Source organism: Bombus impatiens, unplaced genomic scaffold, assembly GCF_000188095.3.
Source record: "Bombus impatiens unplaced genomic scaffold, BIMP_2.2 scf_0235, whole genome shotgun sequence".
Classification (NCBI taxonomy): domain Eukaryota; kingdom Metazoa; phylum Arthropoda; class Insecta; order Hymenoptera; family Apidae; genus Bombus; species Bombus impatiens.
In genome coordinates this window covers 1381685-1393286 of record NT_176654.1, presented here as the reverse complement: position 1 = coordinate 1393286, position 11602 = coordinate 1381685, and the positions used below count along the sequence as shown (strand labels likewise).

Here is an 11602-nt window from a genome sequence, read left to right as displayed (position 1 = left end):
TATATATATATATATATATATATATATATATATATATATATATATATATATATATATATATATATATATATATATATATATATATATATATATATATATATATATATATATATATATATATATATATATATATATATATATATATATATATATATATATATATATATATATATATATATATATATATATATATATATATATATATATATATATATATATATATATATATATATATATATATATATATATATATATATATATATATATATATATATATATATATATATATATATATATATATATATATATATATATATATATATATATATATATATATATATATATATATATATATATATATATATATATATATATATATATATATATATATATGTATATATATATATATATATATATATATATATATATACACGTTTGTTAGTAAGACTGCATATAAAGACTTAAAAGGATGGTCTCCCACATCAGAATGTCATCGTGTCTGAACTGTAGGATTTTATTTTTAGCAACCACTAGATTAGTGTCTGTTATCCTATTTTTGGAAGATGTAGACATTTACTTATTGTAAAGAAAATAATAAAAATGTAATGTGTAACAAACTTATCAGCTTTTAGTGTTACAGAACAGTGTTCTGATATTACATCTATTATATTACATAGAAATGTATAGAACTAGAGAATGAAACATTAGACATATCTGTTACTGAATATATATTAAAATATCTAATATTAAATGATATATTCTTTCATTGAGAAATTTTTCGGTACTAGTAAATTATAACAACATAATAATATAGCATAGAATATATAGTTACCTATTTGATGTAAGTCGTACAGGAGGTGCAGGGGGTTTGTCTTCTTCATCTGACATGTTGTTTCTACTTTTGTCCCTTTGTTGCCAATCTACCTTACGTTGCTGCGTTTCTATAATTTTGTTCAAAGATTTGTTTAATACTATTAGCCCCTGCCTCAGAGATCCTAGTCGTTCTTACGTTATATAAATCCTAAAAGACTAAAGGTTTGAATCACAGTATACAGAGAATTCTTTATGTTGACAAAAACACCAAGTTGTTTGTTGAAAACATGAGACTTGAAGATCCATTCACTTTCGTTATAGATAAAAGAATTTGCTTTCTTGAATTTAGCAGACGTTATCGAAATGATGTTTGAAATTACCGGCTCTATATCACAGATATGGATATAGGCTTGGTGACCGGTAAAGAACAGGAGACAAAACGAAAGAAAAATGCCTCTCCTCGTGAGTGACAGTTTCGGGTACTTGTGAAAGGTGTTCGATTTTGAAGAATAGCGGCGTCTTCGAACGGGTCAATGTCGTGAGTATAGGGTGTGCTCGAAGACGAGGGATAGACAGGCACCTCCAAAGCGTGATTCACGCACGCACGGGAGCAGACACCGCGCCGCATCCACGGATCTCTAGTTCTCTCTCCCTCTCGCCCTCCCTCTTCCTCTGTCTCTCTCTCTCTCTCTCTCTCCCTCCCTCCTTCTCTTGTTCTCACTTTCCACCGTTCTCCGTGTCTGGGATGTTCTTTAGTGTCGCGATTGCTCTTTCGTTCTCAGAGTGTTTTCACTCCTCCCTTTTTCTGTCGTCTCGCACTCGCGAAAGAAAAAATACGATTGTATATCGTGTATATATGGCGCCGCTTTATCCACACGTCCGTGATGTGCCGTGTTTGGGCACGGCGGAGGCGGAACCACGCGGCGCTCTGAGTCTTATCAATGGTATCTCATTTCGTACGTATAATCGACGCCCAATGACGACGAATCTCTTCCTGTTCTTCTCCACACTTTTTTCAAGGTTGATAAGAAGTCTGAATCACCACCGCTGCCACAGTCCTCTACCACTGTACAGCGCCTCTACTACTGGAACACCGTTCACTCCCTCTCTTTCTGTACCTCCCTCCTTTCCTTTCCTTTCCCTTTCTTTCCCTCTTTTCCACTTTTTCATTTGCTTCTTTCTCTCTCCTTTTCACCATGTATTCCTCTGTTCATACACTTACAAGGTTTGATCATTAGTACTTAGTATGTACACGCATATACTTACTTTCACCCGCAACCTATTGTCGGTTAACACGAGTAAGTCCGTATATGTACATATATGTATATATGCGTGCGCGCGGGTGCCTGTGTATATATATATATATATGTATATATGTATGTATATATGTATATGTATATGATTTAAAAAGAAATTTAGAACAATATAGGTTGGAACGGTGGTAAGACTGTAAGTGAATCAATTACAGGTTAGCCAACATGGAAACAAATACATATTGTTGTAAACTTCAATATGGTTTTACTCGTTAAAATGAAAGCTTTCAGTGGATTATTATATACTTTTTAAAGATAAATTGGAAATTTGTATATTCAAAGAGAGTGTGCTGAAATATCTTAAGATTTCGTATGTGTATAAATCATAGTTTAGTAATTATAAAACTGCATATTTGCTATTTTCGTGTAGGTACCTATTCATATTTTTATTTTTATTTATACTAGAGTTTGTACATAATGAATTAAATATGCTTCTATAAATTAAATTTATATTCGTATTCGAAACTATTCAATCTTTACCTTTCGAAAATAGATGTAATATATATTTTTATAATTTATGTATCATAATTACATGTTTAAATCTCTTCAAAATATTTGTCACTAAAAAGTGTGCTTGTTAAAAATGTATTATCTCGGTTTATATTTCTGACAAATGAGTATCTTACTTATCTGGAAGAAGCATATATGGGGGTTAACTATATACTATAAATAAAGTAAATAATAATTTAAAAAATATGAACTTAAATTCTTAAGACATGGAGTATAATAATAATAACAATAATAAATACATATATATATACAGGACTATTTATAATTATATGCATAACAAAGACTATATAAAGAATATAATGTTCAGATATCATAAGCATTATTAATATGTATGAAATTGCATCTTAATAACTTGTATATTTCTAAGTCCATAATAAAATTAACTGATTTTTTTTCTTTTTTTGGTAAATATAAATATTTATCGTTATCCATTACAGATAGTTTGTTAACGTGTGTCCAGAAATGAATCCTTTGATTATATTATACCTGTCTATGTAATATATTTTTGTAACTTAAGAAAAGAAGGAACAAATATATAAAAAATCATTGTATGACATATTTGAGGAAGTTCTTACATGTTTTACATTCCAAAACATTTGTAAGAACATTGTTCTATCATATGTAAATTTATATGTAAGTTTTGTTTTGTAATATAAAATGCTTGTTTGAAAATCAAAATTCTCTTAAAAGTACTTTTTATTATTTTCTCTGTTATTCTTGATACTTTGAATACATAATACTATGACATTTTAATCTTACAGATTTTTATCGTTTGACATATTCATATTTATAAGAATTATCATTCTGTATTTATGCATAGAATCATCATTTAGTATGGTTATAAGCCTTCCGCATGATTAAGTTGTATTTATAATGTATATTAATATAAGTAAAATGATATCAATTCTTTTATAAATGATTTTTTACCGCAATTATATTAAAGAAAATAATAGTTTCAGAAGTGTATAATGTTAGATTAATTACATTTCTATCCGATATAAGTGCTTTCCAGTGCTGCATAGTCTAAAAGCTTAAAAATTTAGAATTTATTTATTTGTGCGTGTGTGCGCGCGTGTGTATGTGCGCGCGCGCGCGCGTGTGTGTATATATATACACGTAACATCAAAATAATTTAGAAACTTAGAAAAGATAAAGATTGGTTAAATTTGCGAAATATTACAGAAATATTAAGTAATACTTGATAATATTAAAGGTATTAATATGCATTAATAATAAATACATTGTTTGTCATACATTTTATTAAGTACAGTTGGCTCAATTATCTTATCTTTCAATGATACGTGAATAATGACAACATGTGTGAAGTTAGCTACATACTTAGCTTAAAAGTTAATCACATTGGAAGAAGGTAGAGAGTAATCACAATTATTATAATTCATAACATAAGACTGTTTACTATTAAGGAGATCGTTATTTTCATTCTGAACAACCCATGTTTTTGATATTATGAAGTATCTGTAAATGATATTTAATGCCATTTGTTAACTGACAAGAAAATTGGTGTGCGTTTATTATAGGTTATAGAGTTGTACTATGTGATTCATCGAACAGTGTGAAATAACCTATGAATTTAACATCTGACCACGTATTTGACGTATGTTCGGAATGTACTCCTGTCATAAGTGTAATGGAAACTGTTTAACTGTGTAACTGTATCATACTATTCAATAATTTGTTGCAGGACACAACAATTGATCAACTGTCGCATACGATTTTTAACTAATTCTTAGATATAACATTATCAATTCAAGATGAAGAAGAAGGTATTCAAATTTTGTACTTATCTAAAATCATAACCGCTTAAATTAATTTGTACCGTTTATTAACAGATGCTCGTGCGTGCGCGCGCGTGTGTCTAAGTTTTACATATAATGAATATTCTATATTTTTTAGGTTCTGTTGATGGGTAAGAGCGGTTCAGGAAAGACTAGTATGCGCAGCATAATTTTTGCCAATTATATTGCTCGTGATACACGTCGTTTGGGAGCAACAAGTGTGTAATACTTGGCTTATACCAGTTTTATCAAATATTTGTACCTTATGCATTATTTATTAATTTACTGGTATGTTTAATAGTTGATGTAGAACATAGTCATGTTCGATTCCTTGGTAATTTGGTGTTAAATCTTTGGGATTGCGGTGGTCAAGAAGCATTCATGGAAAATTATTTTGCATCGCAACGTGACAATATATTTAGGAACGTAGAGGTTTTGATCTATGTTTTCGACGTAGAATCCAGAGAATTAGATAAAGACATGCATTATTATCAAAGTTGCTTAGAAGCAATATTACAAAATAGTCCAGAAGCAAAGATATTCTGTTTAGTACATAAGATGGATTTAGTACAAGAGGATCAGCGAGATTTGATATTTAGAGAAAGAGAAGAAGATCTGAAAAGACTTAGTTTGCCACTCGAATGTACTTGTTTTAGAACTAGCATATGGGATGAAACATTATATAGGTATATCTTTGTAACTGTACAATGATTTCAATCTTTATTTTATAATTCCATGCAAGCTATTATGTTTAGGGCATGGTCTTCGATCGTATATATGTTGATTCCAAATGTGAAAGAGCTTGAACAGAGTTTGAAACAATTTACAAATATTATTGATGCTGATGAAGTACTCTTATTTGAAAGGGCAACATTTTTAGTAATTAGTTATTGTCAAAGGCAACATCATAGAGATATACATCGATTTGAAAAAGTTTCTAATATAATAAAACAGTTCAAACTTAGTTGCAGGTAACTTGCTTATAAAAAGTATATATATAAGCTAGTTTGAACATATATTTATAAATTACATATTTTTAGCAAACTAGCGGCACAATTTCAAAGTATGGAAGTTAGAAATACAAATTTTGCAGCTTTTATTGATGTGTTTACATCAAATACATATGTAATGGTTATTATGTCGGATCCTGCTATCCGTAAGTATTTAGTATCTTAATTCGTAAAATTTTTAATAAATACTGAAATAATTATTCCTACTGTTTCAGCATCAGCAGCAACATTAATCAATATTCGTAATGCACGAAAACATTTTGAGAAATTAGAGCGTGCTAGTCAGAGCTCGGCATTAAGTAGATAGAAATCAGCTCGACCCAGGCGCGTTGTCACCCGGGTCCAGGCTGTTAATCGCTATTGAATCTAAGAGTCACTTTAAAAGAGAATCATCACAATGAAGGTGCATGAGAACTTTCCTCTTTTATTAATTAAAGTAAATCGATAATTTTGCTAATGAATGAATAATTTCAATATGTAATTTGTGACAAAACTATTATTAATACTGTCATTTTCAAAGAATTATATTGTATTTCAGAATTTTTATTTTATTCTATACAAAATTTGAAAGAATATTTGAAAATTTTGCTACGCATGTACGTGTTAATAAATGAATACAACATATATATATATACAAAAAAAATATATATATATATATATATATATATATATATATATATATATATATATATATATATATATATATATATATATATATATATATATATATATATATATATATATATATATATATATATATATATATATATATATATATATATATATATATATATATATATATATATATATATATATATATATATATATATATATATATATATATATATATATATATATATATATATATATATATATATATATATATATATATATATATATATATATATATATATATATATATATATATATATATATATATATATATATATATATATATATATATATATATATATATATATATATATATATATATATATATATATATATATATATATATATATATATATATATATATATATATATATATATATATATATATATATATATATATATATATATATATATATATATATATATATATATATATATATATATATATATATATATATTTATACTTGTTAGTATGAAATTGTACGCTATTAGTATCATGTTAAGTGGACATATATATCGTCGTTCGCTTATAGTAAATACTGTCTTGGCTCTTAGAGATAATACATGGTTTTCTGGGTTAAGCTTTTTCCTGGTTCTATGATGTTATGTATTTTATTTCTGTATAGCAATTATTCTCTCTGGCCTGTTACAAAGATATATATATTTTCTTAAATTATATTTACTTGATATAATAGTGTACATATATACTTATTATATAAACCGTGCTATTGCAACAATCAAGCTAACCGTAATTGTATCTTTCGATTTAGATAACGATAATGTTAAATTATACGTTATATTTTGTATAAAATTTTGATTGGTACCTTTTGACATACGGAAAGAAGAACAAATATTAAACATGTATGAATTTATTTACAGCTGTATTTATGAAGAAGTAATAAAAGGAACATGGAATAATAAAAGCTTATGCTTTCACGTGTATCACTAGACTGTATTTTTTAATTATGCGAATAAATAAAGTCATCGAATTGAATCTAAATTTAATGTCGTATTTAAATGAAAAGTAGAATAAGTTAAGTAATCTTTGAACTAATCTTTATACTCATTTTTTAGTTGTGTGATACATTTAAAATTGCCGCCTTCTGCTCGGCTATGGCGAAATCGTGTGTTGTCACCATTTTAGGTTGATAGAACGTGACAAAGTGTGTATTGTATCCACCATGGATAGAATAATCAAAGGAATTACGAAATATAGGAATTGCCATAGGGAAGAAATGGTGAAACAGTTTCAAAGAGTTCGAGATCATCCCGAAGTACGTTACAATTTTTTTTCTCTAAGTCACTGTTGATAACTTGTGGACATATTTCTCTTTTTATGACGTTTCACGTTTCGTCTGATATTAATATTTAAATTGCGAAAGACGGTGGTAATTATTTTTGATATTCGTGATAAAAGGTATACATGTTGAGAAAGTATAATCAAATTTAAGTAAAATATGTATTTATTTCATATATGTTTTTATTATATTTGGAAAAGAACAAGTTTGTTTTCATATGTCCTTGAACTAAAGAATCATCCATAGGAATCATACATACATGCATGTGGATAAAATTTTATCTGTGTAAGCATGTGTCAGACATTACTTTGATATAACGCGACCTATAAAGATTAATTTAATAATAGATTGAAATATTTGAAAGTTGAAGTTATTAAATCAAATATTAAAATCCGCGTTGTTATTAATATGCTTTATTGTTGTTTTAAATGTTTATTGCATTTATTCTTTCTCAAACTGTTGCTATGCATGAGACTATATACATATACGTAAGATATGTATGTACGTATGTGTATATAATTTAACGTGTAAAAAAGCTATTAGAATATGAAAGTATAAAAAGTATTATAAATAATATACTGCATAAATTACATAACTAATGTAAGGTGGGATATTAACATTTATTGGCATGACTGATTTTTGTCGTTACTTATCTTACACAGCCAAAGGCAGTATTCTTTACTTGCATGGACTCCCGGATGATTCCAACTAGATTTACGGAAACAAACGTTGGGGACATGTTTGTCGGTACGAGACCTTATCATGACATTGATCTTCTCGAATACGAAACTTGTTGCTTTTTTTTTTTTTCCGGACAATTTCACGTTGCCTTTTAATACAATGGAATATTACTGTAACGTTTCTAATGTTTTTAATGTATTAATTTGAAAGATATTTTTTCTTTGAATGTGTCGTTGATTTTGCTAAAGAAACATAGTGTGAAATATTCCAAAGAACAAGTATTTGACAAATTTTTTTTTTTAAGTTTTTGAAGAATTTAAAGTTTTGTCAAATTTTATGTTTTTTCAGTAAGAAATGCCGGTAATCTTATTCCCCATTCTCAGCATTTCGTAGACGAGTTAACAATGTGTGAGCCAGCGGCCTTAGAACTTGGTTGTGTAGTAAACAATATAAGACACATTATAGTTTGTGGCCATAGCGATTGCAAAGCTATGAATTTGCTGTATGCTTTGCGGGACGAAGAATTCGCATCGAAAGTGTGTACTTTGTTAGTTTTACTATTTTTACACATATTTATTTAATGTATAATAATTGTTACCTCCTAGGTGAACAGAAGGATATCACCGTTAAGAGCATGGTTGTGTGCACACGCTAGCAACAGTTTAGCGAAATTTCAACAGCTTGAAGTTGCTGGCTTCCACGAGCCGATATTATTTCAAGCTGAAACGCCTTTACGGAAGTTTGTGGCCTATATCGACTCAGACAATAAATTTGCTATAGAGGATAAGTTATCTCAAGTTAGTATAGATGCATTTATTATCGCATAATTGGCCAAACACCTTTTAAAACAGAATAAATCGGATAAAATTTTCAATATATATACAGGGTGGTTGGTAACTGGTGGTACAAGCGGAAAGGGGATGATTCTACGCGAAAAAAGAAGTCGAAAATATAGAATAAAAATTTTCTTTTTAATTTTTTTTTTTTTCTAATTTTTCCATCGAGACAACGATCTACAGTTTTTTTTTTATTATTTATTTATTTACATTTTACAATTTGTCCAGTAGGACATTTGGTAAAATATTATAGCTTAGTGATGTAGCAATATAGCATGTGGATGGCTACCCTCAGTGGGATACCATCTTCGAGCGATCTACAGTGAGATCCGTTATAACGTACCGCACGCGTACCGAGCGAAAATTCAAAGTCGATTTTTTCGAAAACAAAGCCTCAAACGAAAAATTTTTATTCTATATTTTCGACTTCTTTTTTCGCGTAGAATCATCCCCTTTCCGCTTGTACCACCAGTTACCAACCACCCTGTATATATATATATATTAATATATTTTTATTAATTCCCTTAACTTAAAAAAAAAAAAAAAAAGAGAAGAAGAAGAAGAAGAAAGAAAGATAGAAAGAAAAGAAACGCAAGTTGTTTGGTCCAATTTGGTTATACTATAATAAAGTGTATATATATATATATATATAGTCGGTTACGATCATCTCTGTAATTAATAAATTTAAATTGAAGTCTATTTTAAAGAAATACGTGTATTTTAATTTCAGATAAATACTCTACAGCAGTTACAAAACATAGCTTCTTATGGGTTTTTAAAGAAACGGCTTGAGAGGCATGATTTGCACATTCATGCTTTGTGGTTTGATATTTACACTGGTGATATTTATTACTTTAGCAGGGCAAATAAAAGATTCGTAGAAATAAACGAATCGACCGAAGCGTCTTTGCTTGCAGAAATTAAGAAATATTATTCTTAAATTGCTTAATGCTAAAACGGTAACTTTTACTTATATAGGTGGGAAATCGTTTCGTCGTTGAGATTGAATAATTACGATTCGTTGAACCTCCCTAGAATGTTTAAACGTGGAGTGGGTGCGAGTTAGATACTCGCTCAATCGAAGACCGTGTAATGTACCTGAATGTGAAAGTAGTGAATTCTCTTCTATTTCTTTTTCTTTTTTTTTTTTTTTCTTATTAAGATTCATATTACAAACTCGTTTGCACAAAATAGATCGCCATGACAGTGTTGAAGGAATTTATAATAAGGATATTTGATATAGATTTATTTCTAATAATTCGCGGGGCATAGTTTAATTGTATATTATTATTAGTTTCACTGTATATTATAGGGAGATTTTTTTTTATGTAGCATGTGTTCGTTAACATGTAAGGTGTAAAGGAAAAATTATTTATTTATCGATGAGATCTGCACTCAGCAGGAAAATGAAACGTTATTTTTGGAATAAATGATATAATATTTTTGAAATGGTTATACGATATATACAAGGTTTTTCCACTGTGTATTTATAACAATTTATACATGTGATAGTAAATATTTCTACAATTTATGTAACTTGATATAATTACTTGTAATTTGATATAATCACTGTGATAGGTATACAAAATATAATTATTATTTTCGATATGTTCGGTTTGATTCATTTAACGATCCGCTTGACTTGTCACCGATTTGGTTCAGTATACTTTGCGCTTGAATCACGTGAAATAAAATTGAAGTCGAGCAATAAGAGCTGGAGGACGTACCGTATTGACGGATGGACGATTTCGTGGCCAGGCGAACTAGAGCATGCCACTCCCGAAAGAGAAAGCAAAACAACGAACCAAGGTGTAGAATTAGGATGATTATAAGTATCAATATCAGATGTTCGAGTCTTATTAACGCAATGTACAATAGTTATTTGCACTTACCGCAAATATTTAAAAATCGTTGTTTACTTTTATTATCTTCGTAAATTTAAAAACGTAAAACGTAAAACGTGCAAATTTACATGGAAATGTTTATACGTAGTAACGAATGGTATCACAGTGCTCTGCAATATCATAGGCATCTTTTGTTAACGAACGCTTGTTAACGACGAAACGTCATCGCTTCATAGACAGGTATTAGACGCGTCGATGCCAACAGTAGGTTTCCATGCAGCGGGCGTTATAAAGTAAAGTGCAATTGTCCACAAAACAGTGGCGAACCATTTTCGTCGCTACGCGTTTTCGTCGTGAGTCATGACGACAGGCGTTAACATTGCCAGTAGCGAGACGTGCAGTTATATTTAATAATAGGCAATAGGTAATAACGAGGCAAAATGCAAAATATTTTACTGTACGCTTTGTAGACAGAATCGAATAACATTGCGAATAAATTATTGCTGGAATAAAAATTGCGGATAAAGGAAGTTATTCGAGAATAACGGATAGAGACTTGTTCGAATATGTTTTCGAATATTGTATGTAGAGAGTAGAGAGTAGAGAGTAAAGAGTAGTAGCAATGCATGGAAATCATCGTTAGAACGTTTACTTAAATACAAAGACAAAGCGGTCGTTTGGAGATCGTCAATCGTATCACGCCGGGAAACAGAGTGCCACGGGGGCGTTTTGGCTTCGAGTCGGCGCCTGACTGGCTGTGCAACAATTTAGTTTGCCGTTTTGCCATTTTATTTGCAGCTGGTGCTGAAATCGAAAGACGATTTATTTG

The 11602-nt window shown here is 29.0% G+C and overlaps 3 protein-coding genes across 9 annotated transcripts in view; 2 read left to right on the top strand and 1 right to left on the bottom strand.

Moving 5' to 3' along the window:
• LOC100743939 (serine/threonine-protein kinase PAK 3) overlaps window positions 1–1332 on the bottom strand; it is a 9595-nt gene extending 8263 nt beyond the window's left edge. Inside the window, exons 1-2 of one of the 2 annotated variants that reach the window (XM_024366793.2) lie at window positions 1194–1332; window positions 833–1021 (exon numbers count right to left, since the gene is read on the bottom strand). In XM_024366793.2, coding sequence (XP_024222561.1) covers window positions 833–888 — 56 coding nt within the window. In that variant the 5' untranslated portion in view covers window positions 889–1021; window positions 1194–1332. Of the gene's footprint in view, window positions 1–832 lie in introns of both variants that reach the window. The other variant, XM_003488482.4, reaches the window with a different exon arrangement.
• A 299-nt stretch (window positions 1333–1631) lies between these two features.
• Window positions 1632–7103, top strand: LOC100743824 (ras-related GTP-binding protein A). 6 transcript variants are annotated; one of them, XM_033320102.1, is made up of 8 exons: window positions 3890–4005; window positions 4175–4251; window positions 4339–4420; window positions 4551–4650; window positions 4734–5118; window positions 5188–5403; window positions 5473–5588; window positions 5658–5831. In XM_033320102.1, exons 3-8 carry the CDS (start codon window positions 4409–4411, stop codon window positions 5747–5749), a joined length of 921 nt encoding a protein of 306 aa, XP_033175993.1. In that variant the 5' UTR covers window positions 3890–4005; window positions 4175–4251; window positions 4339–4408; the 3' UTR covers window positions 5750–5831. The 6 variants fall into 6 exon arrangements, 5 of the variants coding, with proteins under 5 accessions (XP_012239544.1, XP_012239543.1, XP_012239542.1 ...); XR_002946455.2 differs by adding an exon at window positions 6994–7103 and having other exon boundaries at window positions 3989–4251; window positions 5658–5845; XM_012384121.3 differs by lacking the exons at window positions 3890–4005; window positions 4175–4251 and adding an exon at window positions 1632–1769.
• Window positions 7104–7192: 89 nt separating this feature from the next.
• Window positions 7193–10331, top strand: LOC100743703 (beta carbonic anhydrase 1). Its single transcript, XM_003488480.4, has 5 exons — window positions 7193–7388; window positions 8075–8159; window positions 8442–8629; window positions 8699–8890; window positions 9660–10331. Exons 1-5 carry the CDS (start codon window positions 7296–7298, stop codon window positions 9867–9869), a joined length of 768 nt encoding a protein of 255 aa, XP_003488528.1. The 5' UTR covers window positions 7193–7295; the 3' UTR covers window positions 9870–10331.
• Window positions 10332–11602: the final 1271 nt, after the last annotated feature.